At 39.6% G+C, this 17,142-nt stretch overlaps 1 protein-coding gene across 1 annotated transcript; it reads left to right on the forward strand.

The window, feature by feature from the left end:
- Positions 1-1,121: 1,121 nt before the first annotated feature.
- On the forward strand, positions 1,122-17,142 carry LOC124006019 (cell death-inducing p53-target protein 1 homolog). The gene is made up of 2 exons (XM_046315683.1): positions 1,122-1,710; positions 16,588-17,142. Exons 1-2 carry the CDS (start codon positions 1,315-1,317, stop codon positions 16,738-16,740), a joined length of 549 nt encoding a protein of 182 aa, XP_046171639.1. The 5' UTR covers positions 1,122-1,314; the 3' UTR covers positions 16,741-17,142.

The following is a 17,142-nucleotide window of genomic DNA, read 5'->3' on the forward strand; positions in this document are numbered from 1 at the left end:
TCGTAACATATTCTATATTTAGCAAATTCCTAAGATATCATTTGAATTGTAATTCGTAACATATCATATGAAATGGGTGATGGATATTCACAAATATTCACAAAACGTAACGTATCATACTAAATGGAGTGTTTCGGATTTACTTACAGAATAATAGCAAACGCTCTGAGACCAGGTTGGTTCCAAAGGCCTAGACCATAATGACTGAACACAGCCACACCCCATTTTTTCAAATCTGGCAGACAGGCCGGCAGGACCTACCTACCTGGCCGGCTGGCCGGACCTACCATCCTGGCCGACCGGACAGACCTACTTACCTGGCCGGCCGGACCTACCTACCTACACGGCAGTCAGGCCGGACCTACCTTAATGGCCGGCTTTACCTATCTTTCTGGCCGGCTGACCATACCTACCTACCTGGTCGGCCGACAGGTCTCATCTGGCCGTCCGTGCGGTCCTATCTGTCCAGCAGGCCGACTGGACCTATCTATTTATGTTACATTTTCACCTAGGTTACAGTATTTTCTGCATTATCATAATATTACATTGTCTTGTTACATTGTCATTTATGTTACATTATCTTGTTACATTGTCAATGTTACATTGTCTTGTAGTTGTACTGTTTGTTACATTATGTTGTTATATTGTCATTATGTTACATTATCTTGTTACATTATCATGTGTGTTACATTATCTTGTTGCATTGTCATTTGTTACATTATCTTTGATACTTTATTATCTTCTTATTCTTCAATCAACAGTCTTTGCTGTTTTTTTCCTGTGTTCTCTTACCATAAATAAATCCTTTAAGCATCTCTTTTGTTCTAGTTTTACCTTATTACAGTATCAAATGTACAGTTTTGCATCATATCAAAGAAAATAAGTACTTGAATTTCTCTGAAAGTTTTGCACTGAAGAGTCATCAATAAGTGCAATAATTCAATGTGACTCTTACTGGTGTCGTTCAAAATATCACCATGGGGTTGCGCCCAACTCCTATCCAGACCATGGACAGCATTTCTGCCTGACTGCTAGACTTGTTATTTGACTCTGGTCAGCTACTCAGTCTTTCCCCACCCCTAACCAATCCCTTTCAGCTCACCCACGCAGGCTTCATCTAAGCATACTGAGCTGCCAGGGACGGACAGGGGAGGGGAATAGAGAGCATAATTGCTTGCTTTACTCAGTTTGTAGACAGGCAGACAGTTTAGGCAGAAGGACACAGAAGAACACTTGGAGAGATTGAGAGGAGGCACAAAATAAAGAAAGAGAGAAGTAAGATAAAAGGGAAACAAATCACCAACAGCAAAAAAAATGGATACCAACAAGATGCCAAACGCCCCACCACCAGGCTGGAACCCAGATGAGAAGTCTGGGATGGGACAACCAGCTCCTCCACCCTACCAGGACCACCCCCAGTACCCCAACACAGGATACCCTGTACCAGCAGGCTACCCCCCCAATCCCCAGGGCTACGCACCACCGCCACAGTATGGAGGAGCTCCCGGGGCCCCTTACAGCCAGCCATACCCCCAGGGACAGTACTCCCCGGGACACTACCCCCAGTCCACCGTCACAGTCCAGCCTACGGTGTTTGTGACCCGTGGAGCTCTGCCTTACCCTCTGCCAGACTACCTGGGCTACTCCATTTTCACCATGCTGTGCTGCTGCCTGCCACTGGGCATCGCTGCACTTATCTACTCCATCTCGGTGAGTGGGACTTTTATTGCTGTTTTAAGAGTATTCAAATATAATGTAGACTAATGTGTTTCTAGTAGAGATGTATCATAAATAATCCACAGAACATAACTTGTTTCATTTTGTAGAGTAGTCAGTAGTGTATTTCTCACTCTAGTCTTTTTTTAGCATTATCAAAAAAAAACAGTTACCGGTTTTGTTTAAATAAGGGCCCGTCACTCTCTATCTCGCTCTTTAGAGTCAGTGATCTGAATTTTGACTTGGTGGTGGGCTGCATAGCTGGGGAGAGGGACATGTTTGTGATAGTTTTGGCTTTACAGTGTTGGTGTCTCACAGTCTTGAGTTCTGTTTTGAATAAGGTCCTGAGGATAGGTTGGTTTGAGGGGATCAGGGGAGGGGAGATGGGGTGCGGAGTAGGAATCAGGGAGAGTGTGTGCAAGAAAGGGAGGGACCCTTCCCGGAATATGGGTGATTAAAAATAGGGACGTGACAATGCGGGTGGGTGCCTTGACTGTGAATGACGGAAGAGGGGGAGGTATTCAACATTTAAAAGGTATTCTGAAGACGAAAGGAGAACTCCATCAATCCTCCATCTTGTCCTTTGCCAAACCTCACCATCGAATGGACAGACACACTGAGAAGAGGGGTAGGAAAGGGCTGGAAACCCTGAAATATCCCTACATGCCCCAAGTCGATTTCAATTTAAGGGGCTTTATTGGCATGGGAAACATATGTTTAAATTGCTAATGCCAGTTGAATAGATAATAAGCAAAAGTTGAATAGATGAATTAGTTGAATTATGTCTATGTACAGTGTTGTAATGATATGCAAATAGTTAAAGTACAAAAAGGAAAATGAATAAAACATAAAACATGAGTTGTATTTACAAAGGTGTGTGTTTTTCACTGGTTGCCCTTTTCTTATGTCAAATCTTGCTGCTGTGATTGCACACTGTAGTATTTTACAGATTGTACACTGTGGATTGTACACCGTGTAATCTGAGGGAAATATGTGTCTCTAATATGGTCATACGATTGTCAGGATGTTAGGAAGTGCATCTCAGTTTCCACCTCGTTTTTTGGCCAATGTGCACATAGCAAGTCTCTTTACTTACTTACTGGGATTACAAACGCATATCAGGTTAGGCAGCTAATTTTTTGACTGGGTATGACTCATATAGATCAATGTGGGTAATGGAGGAAACATCCAGGTCAAAGCCTGGTAAAGAGAGAAAGGAGTTTGAAGACCTCTAAGATGTTATTATGGGCATCTTTATTTCACAATGAGACAGTGGCTTATTATCAAGTATCAAAACCCAGTGGATGATTTCTAACGTAATAACAACATCAACGGAGGTTGAACAATGTGCTCGTGAATTGACTTCATGCACATCCATCATAGACATAGTCGCTCAGTAAAGTTCCTCCTCTCCTGGGCAAGTCAAGAGCTATTATATACTGTAAAATATTTCATATTTTCATATTTGTACTGTGTACTTGAGTTTATGTCCTCAAAAGTGACTAAACCTCAGCAACTATATTTGCCAGAAAGGTGAGATGTTAACCTTTCTTTGAGTATGTAGGATTACTAGTTATTGTTGATGGCCCTCTCATGATAAATAATTACTTTTGGTGCCGCATGGAATATTCAATAAATTAGATTTGATATATAAATAAAGACTAAAGTGCAAAACCCGTCCCTCTGTGCATTTTAACCCACCTAATACCAACATTTCTCACATTTTTCACCATTCTAAAGCTCTAATTATTGTTACTTTCACAACATCATTTCTGTAGATTATCATTTATTTTGTGATTAGTGATTCATTTTAAGGGGAAAAAAACAACAACCTGTCCCTCATTTAAAGGTCAAGCCTGTTACTTGAACTGAACTCTTGTTTTAATATGGTGAAACTATTCCTTTTTAAATATAGTTTTCAAAAGAAACATTGAACATCTAATAGTCAAATAATAGTGTAAAAGCAGATGAACCTGTCTACTATTTTTGACCACGTTCTGGTGTTTCGTGGTGGAAAACTGAGTGTGTTGAGCATAACAGGTCGACCCTGTTACACATCGATAGACAGGCTAGAAATGTTTTCACAAGAATAATAAACATTGTGAAGCTTGCATTCAATTGCCCCTCCCTGTTGAACACAACAAACTTCCATTTCCCCTGTAACAAGGGGATTTATGGTTGATCAACAGTGTTACGAGCATACCTGTTGGCACTTAAAGTATATTAATAGGAACTGTTAGCAGTTGATGTTATTCTTCAATAACACAGACCCCAAAGGAAAAAAGAAGAAAAAAAGAACACATCATAGTTGTTATGCTGGAAAGTAGATGACAGATGTTCCTTCTTCCCTGTCTTCAGTGATTCTCCACAGAACAAAGAGACGGGATGTAATCTATATCCCAACCCATGTCACGTTCTGACCTTTATTTCCTTTGTTTTGTCTTTATTTAGTATGGTTAGGGCGTGAGTTGGGGTGGGCAGTCTGTTTGGTTTCTGTTTCAGCCTAGTATGGTTCTCAATCAAAGGCAGGTGTCGTTAGTTGTCTCTGATTGGGAATCATACTTAGGTAGCCTGGGTTTCACTGTAGGTTTGTGGGTGTTTGTTTCCGTGTGAGAGTTTGTCGCCACACGGTACTGTTTCGTTTTGATGTAGATTTCACGTTATCATTTTTGTTTGAGTGTTCATTTGTCTTTATTAAAAACATTATGGACACTTACCACGCTGCAGACGAAGAGGAGATCTGTCGTTACAACCCTAGCCTGTGGTTGACCAATTAGAATTCCTTGCAGTAAAATTGGGCCAATGGCCAAATAACAAGTACCTTGTGTATAGGCAATTTTAACCAATTAGAACTTGCCACAAGTAGCTATGAGTCCCAGACTGAAATTCCTCCCATGTCTCTGACCCATTAATCAATGTTTCCCTATTACAGAAAAACAGTTATTTCCATTGATCGTTAATTCCCTCTTCACCTTTAGTCCTCTGCGTTGTTTATTTATCTTAAAATATTCTTACAGCACTTACTATAGTATTTTTTAAATTTAACCTTGAGGTGGGAAAACATGTTTTATATTAAGTTGAACATGTGCTCATTATGACAATGTTAAAATTAGGTGGAACGACCCACATCGCAGACTGAATCATTATAGCTTGCTCTTGTAATCTCATATCCATGACTCACTGCCATGAAGTTGTTTCATTTTCCCCTAAACTGAAGCATCTCATATCCACGACTCACTGCCATAAAGTTATGTTTCATTTTCTCATAAACTGAAGCAACCTGAGCTGATTCTTATCTGTGCAACACCCTAAAGTCATTAGGAAAACACATTCATGCCTCCTTATGTTTCGGTATCAACACAAACAACAGACTGTTGTTTCTGCAATTTTTTTCCAGTTTTACACAACTGAAAAGGCTATCTGGGGACAGATCGCCTGAAAGTATCCATAAGATACTCTGGAATCAATCTGTCAGACCTAGGTTTGATTTGACGCTTAAAACCTTTTAAGGTTCTGACCCTTTAAAAAAAATTTTTTTTTAAATGACATACCCAAATCTAACTGCCTGTAGCTCTTGACCTGAAGCAAGGATATGCATATTATGGGTACCATTTTAAAGGAAACACTTTGAAGTTTGTGGAAATGTGAAATTAATGTAGGAGATTATAACACATTAGATCTGGTAAAAGATAATGCACTAACTAGAATAGAAATTGTGAGTCTATCGGCAAATAGCCCACCCATTTTCACCTACCTCATCCCCATACTGTTTTTATTTATTTACTTTTCTGCTCTTTTGCACACCAATATCTCTACCTGTACATGACCATCTGATCATTTATCACTCCAGTGTTAATCTGCAAAATTGTAATTATTCGCCTACCTCATGCCTTTTGCACACAATGTATATAGACTCCCCTTTTTTTTCCTATTGTGTTATTGACTTGTTAATTGTTTACTCCATGTGTAACTCTGTGTTGTCTGCTCACAGTGCTATGCTTTATATTGGCCGGTTCGCAGTTGCAAAGTAGAACTTGTTCTCAACTAGCCTACCTGGTTAAATAAAGGTGAAATAAATAAAAAAATATATATAATGGGATAATGGCCTACTTATAGTAAACAGTTGAGCACCTGTCACATATACGCCAGGAGACAGAAAGCAGGTGCAGAAGGTGATTTTAATAATGAAGAATGCAGATAAACAAAACATGAGAAGTGTACAGACCGTGAATGAAAAAAAACAATACTGCCTGATGACAGAGGCTACAGAGGGCTAAATAAAGGGGAGGTAATCAAGGTACTGATGAAGTCCAGCTTTGCATGACGATGGGAGCGGGAAACCGGGAATAGGCGTGACCACACCCAGTTCAGACCTGGAGGAGACATAATGGGTGAGTGGTGTATTATCTCTCTAAGAGGCTTCATGACGCTCTGCCAGGAAGCTTGGGCATGACTATCCCACACCGAGCTCTTCCCACCCTGACTCAGTTGCGGCAAGCTGCAGTTGCCAGTTTTTGGTGGATACTGCGTACAGAAGTGACAAACTGCACTGCAAACACAGTTTTCTCTTCTGTCTCTTCCAGTCAGCATCACTGTCTGATTGGCACATAGACTTAATGCCCACTCACATAGAGTACACTACCGGCCCATCTTAAAACTATTCCCAGACAGGGAGAGGGTCTGAATACTTATGTAAATAAGGTATTTCTATTTTTTATTTGTAATAAATTTGCAAACATTTCTAAACCTGTTTTAGCTTTGTCATTATGGCGTATTGTGTGTAGATTGATGAGGAAAATGTTGTATTTCATCCATTTTAGAATAAGGCTGTAATGTAACTAAATGTGGAAAAAGTGAAGGGGTCTGAATACGTTCTGAATGCACTGTAGATAGTTGCATTCCCTATTTTATTGAGTTTGGATTGTTTGAGGTTAGTTCGAAATCTATGCAGGATATTGTTATGTTTTGATTTATAGAATTTTCCACATCTCAGCATGTTTTTCCTGGCCTAACCCACAAGAGGGGGAGTTGCTTTATAGCTGAGCTGAGAGTCTGTTGTGTTTGGGATTTGCGCCAGGTTGTCTGGGCAGGGTAGGATGAGGGGAACAGGCCGGTGGGAGGGTCAACAGAGGTACAGGGCTGGGCAGGGGATTGCAACTGGAATCTGCCTCTTGGAAATTCAACGTTCACACAGTGGGGCCTTTCTAACATGGTGGACAAGAGGGCATAATCAGAGAGCAGAAAGAAGCTATTGTGTGTGCCTTTGCTAGTTCGTGTGCTCGTGCTTGTGTGTGCGTGCTCATGCTTGTGTGTGTGTGTCTGCTCGAGCTTGGTTGCGTGTCTGTGTGTGTGTGTGCTCGTGCTTGTCTATGTGCGTGTGTGCTCGTGCTTGTGTGTGTGTGTGTGTGTGTGTGTGCTCGTGCTTGTGTGTGGTTACGTGTCTGTGGCTGAAAGTGTTTTTAGATTTGTGTCTGTGTGTCGTAGGCTGTGTGTTTTCCAGTCAGTATGTTGTGAAATGTTTTAGTGTTATTTGCCATGAAATAAGAACAGGACGATGAACAGATCCCTTTTGGAGATTGCACACAATTTCCTGGCAATTGTCTTCGAAAGGAGTAGCGTGTCCGTTGTTTCCCTTGACAAGTTTCAAGTTAATTTAGTAATCCATTAAGAATATTTTCCTGTCTTTGTACATTCTGAATAAAACAGTGCTTAAACAGTTATTATTTTAATACTATTTATACTATACTCTGGCATTATCAGAAAATGGTTACACACACTAACTATTAACACCACTTGCTAGGATACCCCAGCCTCCTTTTATGAAGCGGCCCCTATCTGGCGCCATGGGTTGTTGGGAATGAATAGGGCCATTACCACAGGTCCAAATAGAATGTTGCTTACGCTGTTGGTATTTGCTCTAAACCCTGAACTTCATTGTGAATGTTATCTTTATTGTGACTGTCATGATGTGTTGAGAATGGTACTTCGATATTTGTCAATGTCTGAGATAAAGCGGTTTGCTTTATCTCAGACATCCGTTTATGACATATTATTTTTCATCAGATTTTTTGTGTTTAACGTTACAGGGTGCACTTTGAGGAAACAGAGATGTGTAAAATAAGTTATAGTGGCCTTAGACGAGAACAACATAAGCAATCACAATCACAACTAACAAATCTATGAATTTGAAACATTGTCGAACACGGCTCCTTTGTAAGCAGGACCGTTAGTGGCATGAATCCGCCATGTGTTAAGCTGAACCTATAAGCAACATGTGGTGAAAAGGGAAAGTGGCTGAAAATTAGGTAATTTAAGGGAGAATAATTTCAGAGAGAGCTCAGATGCACCAAACACCACAACGTCTGTGTTCCACTCCCAGTAATTCTCCAATTAATACAGTCCACACTCCAAATGTTTCTGTCATTTTTTAGGTGAAGTGTAGAGACTTAGCTGTCAATGAAAATAGCAACAGCATCAGTTAACCTTTCGATAGCCACTTTATCTATCCATCCATTGTTTATACACACTCATCCCTCTTATCCCCATTACTGACAGTACCCTACTGTCACGTCGTGTATGTCGGTGGCAGGGAAGTCAAGCGCAGGAGAATTGAACTTGGTATAAATGGAGTATTTTCATAACTTAAAACATAAAATAAATGTGGTTACAAAGACACGTCGCACACCAATCCATAAAACATGAACATAACAATAAACAATCTCTGACAAGGACATGAGGGGAAACAGAGAGTTAAATACACAACAATTAATGAATGGGATTGAAACCAGGTGTGTAAGAAGACCAGACGAAACCAATGGAAAATGAAACATAGATCAATGATGGCTAGAAGACCGGTGACGTCGATCGCCGAGCACCGCCCGAACAAGGAGAGGCATCGACTTCGGTAGAAGAACTCATGTAGAACTCATGTACATACTGTATATTAGGTAGAATTTGGTAGAGTTTGTTTTTGGTCTACTCTTGTAAATATTGATTTGTTGATTATATCTTAGTGGAATAAGAAAGTATGTAGTTACTAAGCTAACACAATTCTGTACATTGCTCTGTAATGTACAATTGACAATATATTAGAACCCCAAAAAAGTAATAAATAAAATAAAATGTTATTTGTCACATGCTTACAAGCCCTTAAACAACAATGCAGTTTTAAGAAAATCCCTAAAAAAGTAAGAGATAAGAATAACAAATAATTAAAGAGCAACCGTAAATAACAATAGCAGGGCTACAGTGCCTTGCGAAAGTATTCGGCACCCTTGAACTTTGCGACCTTTTGCCACATTTCAGGCTTCAAACATAAAGATATAAAACTGTATTTTTTTGTGAAGAATCAACAACAAGTGGAACACAATCATGAAGTGGAAAGACATTTATTGGATATTTAAAACTTTTTTAACAAATCAAAAACTGAAAAATTGGGTGTGCAAAATTATTCAGCCCTTTACTTTCAGTGCAGCAAACTCTCTCCAGAAGTTCAGTGAGGATCTCTGAATGATCCAATGTTGACCTAAATGACTAATGATGATAAATACAATCCACCTGTGTGTAATCAAGTCTCCGTATCAATGCACCTGCACTGTGATAGTCTCAGAGGTCCGTTAAAAGCGCAGAGAGCATCATGAAGAACAAGGAACACACCAGGCAGGTCCGAGATACTGTTGTGAAGAAGTTTAAAGCCGGATTTGGATACAAAAAGATTTCCCAAGCTTTAAACATCCCAAGGAGCACTGTGCAAGTGATAATATTGAAATGGAAGGAGTATCAGACCACTGCAAATCTACCAAGACCTGGCCGTCCCTCTAAACTTTCAGCTTATACAAGGAGAAGACTGATCAGAGATGCAGCCAAGAGGCCCATGATCACTCTGGATGAACTGCAGAGATCTACAGCTGAGGTGGGAGACTCTGTCCATAGGACAACAATCAGTCGTATATTGCACAAATCTGGCCTTTATGGAAGAGTGGCAAGAAGAAAGCCATTTCTTAAAGATATCCATAAAAAGTGTTGTTTAAAGTTTGCCACAAGCCACCTGGGAGACACACCAAACATGTGGAAGAAGTTGCTCCGGTCAGATGAAACCAAAATGGAACTTTGACAACAATGAAAAACGTTATGTTTGGCGTAAAAGCAACACAGCTCATCACCCTGAACACACCATCCCCACTGTCAAACATGGTGGTGGCAGCATCATAGTTTGGGCCTGCTTTTCTTCAGCAGGGACAGGGAAGATGGTTAAAATTGATGGGAAGATGGATGGAGCAAAATACAGGACCATTCTGGAAGAAAACCTGATGGAGTCTGCAAAAGACCTGAGACTGGGACGGAGATTTGTCTTCCAACAAGACAATGATCCAAAACATAAAGCAAAATCTACAATGGAATGGTTCAAAAATAAACATATCCAGGTGTTAGAATGGCCAAGTCAAAGTCCAGACCTGAATCCAATCGAGAATCTGTGGAAAGAACTGAAAACTGCTGTTCACAAATGCTCTCCATCCAACCTCACTGAGCTCAAGCTGTTTTGCAAGGAGGAATGGGAAAAAATGTCAGTCTCTCGATGTGCAAAACTGATAGAGACATACCCCAAGCGACTTACAGCTGTAAACGCAGCAAAAGGTGGCGCTACAAAGTATTAACTTAAGGGGGCTGAATAATTTTGCACGCCCAATTTTTCAGTTTTTAATTTGTTAAAAAAGTTTGAAATATCCAATAAATGTTGTTCCACTTCATAATTGTGTCCCACTTGTTGTTGATTCTTCACAAAAAAATACAGTTTTATATCTTTATGTTTGAAGCCTGAAATGTGGCGAAAGGTCGCAAAGTTCAAGGGGGCCGAATACTTTCGCAAGGCACTGTATATACATGGGGTAGCGGTACAGTGTCAATGTGCAGGGGGGCATTGGTGTCGAGGTAATTGAGGTAATTCTGTACATGTAGGTAGAGTTATTAAAGTGACTATGAACTGCAGCCTTGTTAGTCAACAGTATCATCCAGGAAACCAGATTAGACGGTTAGCTCTATTCTATGATTTAAGATGACATCTGAGATGACATGTATTACTGGTTGTCATTACACAGAGTGCCAGTGAAGTTACCACTCACAAGAGTAAACATTTTACAACTCAATGTCAAATATTTACTTATTGTTACACAAATTTATCAATTTGCTCAATTCAGTGTTGTGGGCTATCAGTAATGACACAAGAAAGACTCAACTCAACTTATTTTGTAGAGCAGATCTGCTGAAATGTAAAGGTAATTTCCGTTTGAGTCGACATATGCAGCGTTTACCGTGAACGCAGTCTCTCCGCAGTCACAGGAACATTGCCTTCCACGCTACTGATTGAATCTAGCCCTAGAAGTCCAAATAAATTGCAGGGCTGTTCCTGTTTGGCCTTACAGTTGATTCATTTGGTAAAAATGTCCACACTATCAATGTCATTTAGAGTCACATATTGCCAGATTATGTATAACACTGTATACGTTAGGTATATATTTTATTTGACTATGTATTCAGTGTTGCCAAGGGGTTGTACTTTATCCTTCTCTAAGTGTGTAGTTGATGGAAATAGTGTTTACCTTGTATCATGTCTGTATGTTTGTGAAAACACAAAGGAAGAGACCATTATAAGAATGCAGATATTTAAACCAAATTTGTTTTAAAATAAAGTTCAGTGTAAATAAAAATCCCACACCGACTTCAGAAACTTTTAGATCAAACGGCCTTTTGACTGGTGGCAGGGTACAACTAATAATCCTAGAGCAGGTTTTCATCAAGGATATCTCTGTACTTTGCTCCATTCATCTTTCTCTCGATCCTGGCTAGTCTCTCAGTCCCTGCCGCTGAAAAACATCCCCACGGCATGATGCTTAGGGTCTTAAGGTGCCTTTTGGCAAACTCCAAGCGGGCTGTCATGTGCCTTTGCTGAGTGACTTCCGTCTGGTCACTCTACCATGAAGACCTGATTGGTGGAGTGCTGCAGAGATGGCTGTCCTTCTGGAAGGTTCTCCGATCTCCACAGAGGAACTCATCGGGTTCTTGGTTACCTCCTGACCAAGGCCTTTCTCAACCGATTGTTCAGTTTGGCCTGGGCGGCCAGCTCTAGGAAGAGTCTAGGTGGTTCTAAACTTCTTCCATTTAAGAATGATGGAGACCACTGTGTTCTTAGGGACATTCAATGGTGCAGAATTGTTTTGTACCCATCCCCAGAACGGAATTTCAACAAAATCATGTCTCTGAGCTCAATAGACAATTCCTTCAAACTTATGGCTTGGTTTTTATTCTGACATGAACTGTCAACTGTGGGACCTTATATAGAAAGGTGTGTCACTTTCCAAATCATGGTCCAAGGTAAACTCCAATTAAGTTGTAGAAACATCTCAAGGATGATCAATGGAAACAGGATGCAACTGAGCTCAATTTCGAATTGAATAGCATAGGGTCTGAATACTTAAAAACCTGTTTTCAATTTGTCATTATGGGGTATTGTGTATAGATTGATGAGAAAACAACAAATGTAATACATTTTAAAATAAGACTAACGTAATGTGGAAAAAGTCACGGGGGTCTAAATACTTTCCGAATGCACTTTACAGTACCAGTCAAAAGTTGGAAACACCTACTCATTCAAGGGTTTTTCTTTATTTTTACTATTTTCTACATTGTATAATATATAATTCTTCAAAGTAGCCACCCTTTGCCTTGATGACAGCTTTGCAAACTCTTGGCATTCTCTCAACCAACTTCATGAGGTAGTCACCTGGAATGCATTTAAATTAACATGTGTGCCTTGTTCCAAGTTCATTTGTGGAATTTCTTACCTTCTTAATGAGTTTGAGACAATCAGTTGTTTTGCGACAAGGTATGGGTGGTATACATAAGATAGCCCTATTTGTTAAATGACCAAGTCCATATTATAGCAAGAACAGCTCAAATAAGCAAAGAAAAAATGACAGTTCATCATTACTTTAAGACATGAACACCGGCTACCACCACAGCCACCGCTTCTCTCAACCCCAGCACCCAAAATCATCATAACCTTGACCACATACAATAGGTGCAGGTGACAGGCACCTTCCAAAGAGATACATCCCACTGGGGACACACTAGTGTCAATGAAATGGCGTTGAACCAACGTGGAATAGACATTGAATTGACGCCTGTGCCCTGTGGGATATATCATAATGCTGTTTATTCATTGATGTTTATGACATACATTTTGAAAAACTACATCTAATGACTTACTTTTTTTAATACCGGCAGACCGGATAGTTTAAATCATTCATTATTTTGCCTGTTTAATTGTATATTTAATAATATACATAAATAAACACCAAATTATGGACACAAATTGTATTTTGGAATATTTCTAATACATTTCTGAAGGATAGTGTATGTACATTCAGTGTGTATGGATAAGTCATATCAGAGTTTAAAGACAGATTTGACAATGTTATGAGAATGCAGCAGAAAGAGACTATTCTTAAAGTCTGAAATGACATGTATTACTGGTTGTCATTACACAGAGTGCCAGTGAGGTTACCACTCACAAGAGTAAACATTTTACAACTCAATGTCAAATATTTACTTCTTGTTACACGTGTATCAATTTCCTCAATTCAGTGTTCTTTGCTGTCGGCAATGACACAAGCAATGTCTAATTCAATTTATTTCTGACAACTGTGGAGACTAAGGCCTACATTCAATCTGTAGCATGGAAGGTCCGTTGTATAGCACGATTGAAATATAAAGGTCATTTCCAATTGAGTCAATTTATGCAACATTTACCTTGAAAGCAGTCTCCGAACTCAGGAACCTTTCTTTTTTCCCTTTTGGTACGGATTTAATCTAGCTCTTAGTAAGAGATAGATATCTGCTAGCCAACTAGCTCTTTTTAGCTTAGCATTTTAACTGTCCATAACTGTCCATTTTTTAAATTCCACCTTAACATTTCAACAAAACAAATGTTAGCTGACATACTTGTAGTCTATTAATTTAACTTAAGTAGCTAAGAGGTTGCTAAATGCTTATCAAGCTAGCTTGCTCTGATTAGCTTAGCATGTTGCTGCTAGCTTGTTACAATATACTCTTTGCTTCAAGTCTAAGAGATGTCACATTTGTCTGACTACTGTATCACAATAATTTTTTCAAAACGTTACAACTTTTAACTCCAAGTTTTATTTACAAGATGCTCAGTTCAAACCTCCGCTATGATTTCAAGTTGTGCATCTGTTAAACTCCGCCCATTGACCTTTTAGAAACCAATCGGATTTGTTCTTCCCTAAACCAATCAGATTCTTTCTGCCCTTAGAACAAAGTTGACTACACGTTGACAACCTTCTCTTCAATCACAGAGAAGAGCAGAAATCTGTTGATAGTGTAACTCAATAGTAGTCTCGTGTGGCTAAATTGGTAGAGCATGGCGCTTGCAATGCCAGGGTTCTGGGTTTCAATTCCCACCGGGGACCTGTACGAAGTCACTCTGGATAAGATTGTCTGCTAAATGACCCCCATAAATATAGAAATGCTCCCTGCGTCACTCAATGGATGGCCCATTCACCAGTATTTCTGTACTGTCACTGAGAAGGCCCTTTATGTCGCAGAGTTTAGAAAGACAGACTCCCACAACAATCTGATTATGTTTGATCTTGGAATTTCCTCGCATATCACCCATCTCACATCCTGCTCCTCCCTCTCCATGAGGCCATACACCAGTTATAGATCCTCCACAAAAAAAATATTCACGAAATGTTCACTTTGTAGTCCGATTGCACTCAACACATTGCTTAGAACATATTGCAGATACAGTATTTTATATTTTATAAAACACTAGAATAACCAGTTAATTGTTCAGAATATTTATTTAGGTTTTAGTTGGTATTAAATGTAATGTGGTTTTCAAGGACCCTGACCCGACAGATTATATTATGATGAGTCATATGGACAATATGCTGCAGTGCTGATATAGGCCCATGGGGAAATTAGTATTATGTGGGTAAGTGAGTGGAATCAAGCTTCCAGTAGGTTTCTGGGGCCTCATTTATAAACCGTGCATATATACAAAATATACCCCAAAATGTGCATGTGCAAGTTTTATTTTAAAAAAGTACTTGACTTGCAAACTTCAGACCATGCATACTTACATCTGCTAGTGGTTGAAATATTGTATTGCAAGCTTGCAAGTGAGTACTTTTGATGAAAATAAAACAAATTTAAGAGGAAAACATATTAACAAGAACGCAACTTTTTGCCATCAGTGAGAAGAGCAAAAATGTTTTAATTTCAGAATCTAAAATAGTTAGACATAATCTTATAATTAGACAAAGGAATATTTGTCCTATTTATTTTCTTTTCATAACCATTGCTGTATATACAGTGTTCCAGAATACACAGTATTCCAGAAAATACAATAATTCTAACCTTTTCTGGCTGTGATGGGTTCATATTCCATACAACAAATGACCACGCACATCTCTCATGTAATTGGACGTAGTAGCCTAGTAAATGGATAGGCTATTTGTATTTCAAGTTTTGCAATATCATGGCAAGCAGAGCATATAGACAGACAGATGGGATGGAGGAAATCTTGTGAACCTCAAGGAAATGGAAGAAAACCATTTGGTGGAGTGCCCAGATAATTATTCAAGACACGCAAATGCACAAACCCTCAGAAATACAACAACTGTCCAGTGCTAAGAGAGCCAACAAGCCCTTCTCCTCCAACTAGCCGTGTGGAAACAATTATGATCCAGCTGTCAGTAATCAGGAGGAGGGTTTACAATAGCAGGCAGGCCTTCTCACGCCATACTACCCTAAATTAACACAGAACCTCTCTGCCTAAAGCCTTCTGTCAACCCTCGCCCTGCTGTGGAAGCCAACTCAATAATTTCACCAGAGAACAGAAACAGATTGAGGCTATGTTAACAACATCATGTGACTAGGGGGAGGTTGATTAAATTGAGACTTAAATTAAATTGAGTCAGTCACTGTTGAGTGGGAGAGATCTTATAGGGGGTGTGAGGTCATGTTGTTATTCTTTAAACATAGACTAAGGTGGCAGAAACACTACATTTATTTCACTATGAGAATTTTAGCTTCTGCTGCTTACCCAATAATGCTTTGAGTGGGAATTTTGGTGCCTGTTGTTTGTGTTTTACAGCCACTTCATGTTTGGCACAAGACTCTTCCTGACTTGGAGAAAGAAAGTAATATATATACACATATACTGTTCAACTTTTTCTTAGAGCTTTACTGTTGCTTAGTGTGTGACTCATACTGACTCTTGTAGTCAGCTGCTCAGAGATGTCTGTAGTGTAAAGTCAATGGCTAGGAGAGTCACGGACACTGAGTCTTCAGTTAGTTGACTCAATGTTTAGCATCGCCTGTCAACTCTTGTTCTCCCCCCAAGAGAAATAATAACAGGTGTCAAAATATGTCTTACAATATAGCATCATTCTTAAGACTGTAGCTAGGGGAGAGAGCTCCAGGTTTGTGCTCCATCCACAGCTGTTTCAACTTAGTGCTGCTTGGGGTGTGGCCACAGGAAATCAGTATTTTAGTTGTTTTTCATCAGTAGTAGGTGTTAATATGATATATTATAAATGCTCTGCAGTGAGAGAGAAAAATGTCCCTATTTATTTTTTATTTTCTGACTTTGTTAGCATGTTGGCTGAGTATTGTGTTTGTGAATTAATACTGCATCTCCTGAAATAACTCCAATCGAATAAGAGCATGGCACTGAATAATCATTGAACTCTCTCCGTTGAAGTCTCTTTCTCTTTTTCCTGAATGTCGATTACAACAATTACAACTCTCTCTCACTCTCTCCCTCCCTCCCTCTCTCTCTGCTCTCAGACGAGAGACGCCAACAACCAGGGTCATCAGCAGATTGCTGAGAAGAATTCTCGTCTATCGCGGATACTGAACCACACCGCCCTGGGTATCGGCATCACCGTCATCGTCCTGTACATCGTCTCTGCCATCATCCTGGGCAACCGTATCGACTGATCTGACACCTCAACACCGGCTAGCACCACAGCCACCGCTTCTCTCAACCCCAGCACCCAAAATCATCATAACCTTGACCACATACAATAGGTGCTGGTGACAGGCACTTTCCAAAGAGATACATCCCACTGGGTACACACTGGTTGAATCAACGTTGTTTCCACGTCATTTCAATGAAATGGCGTTGAACCAACATGGAATATACGTTGAATTGACGCCTGTGCCCTGTGGGATATATCATAATGCTGTTTATTCATCAATGTTTATGACATACATTTTGAAAAACTACATCTAATGACTTACTTTTTTTAATACCGGCAGACCGGATAGTTTAAATCATTCATTATTTTGCCTGTTTAATTGTATATGTAATATACATAAATAAACACCAAATTATGGACA

This window comes from Oncorhynchus gorbuscha, linkage group LG19, assembly GCF_021184085.1.
Source record: "Oncorhynchus gorbuscha isolate QuinsamMale2020 ecotype Even-year linkage group LG19, OgorEven_v1.0, whole genome shotgun sequence".
Taxonomy (NCBI): domain Eukaryota; kingdom Metazoa; phylum Chordata; class Actinopteri; order Salmoniformes; family Salmonidae; genus Oncorhynchus; species Oncorhynchus gorbuscha.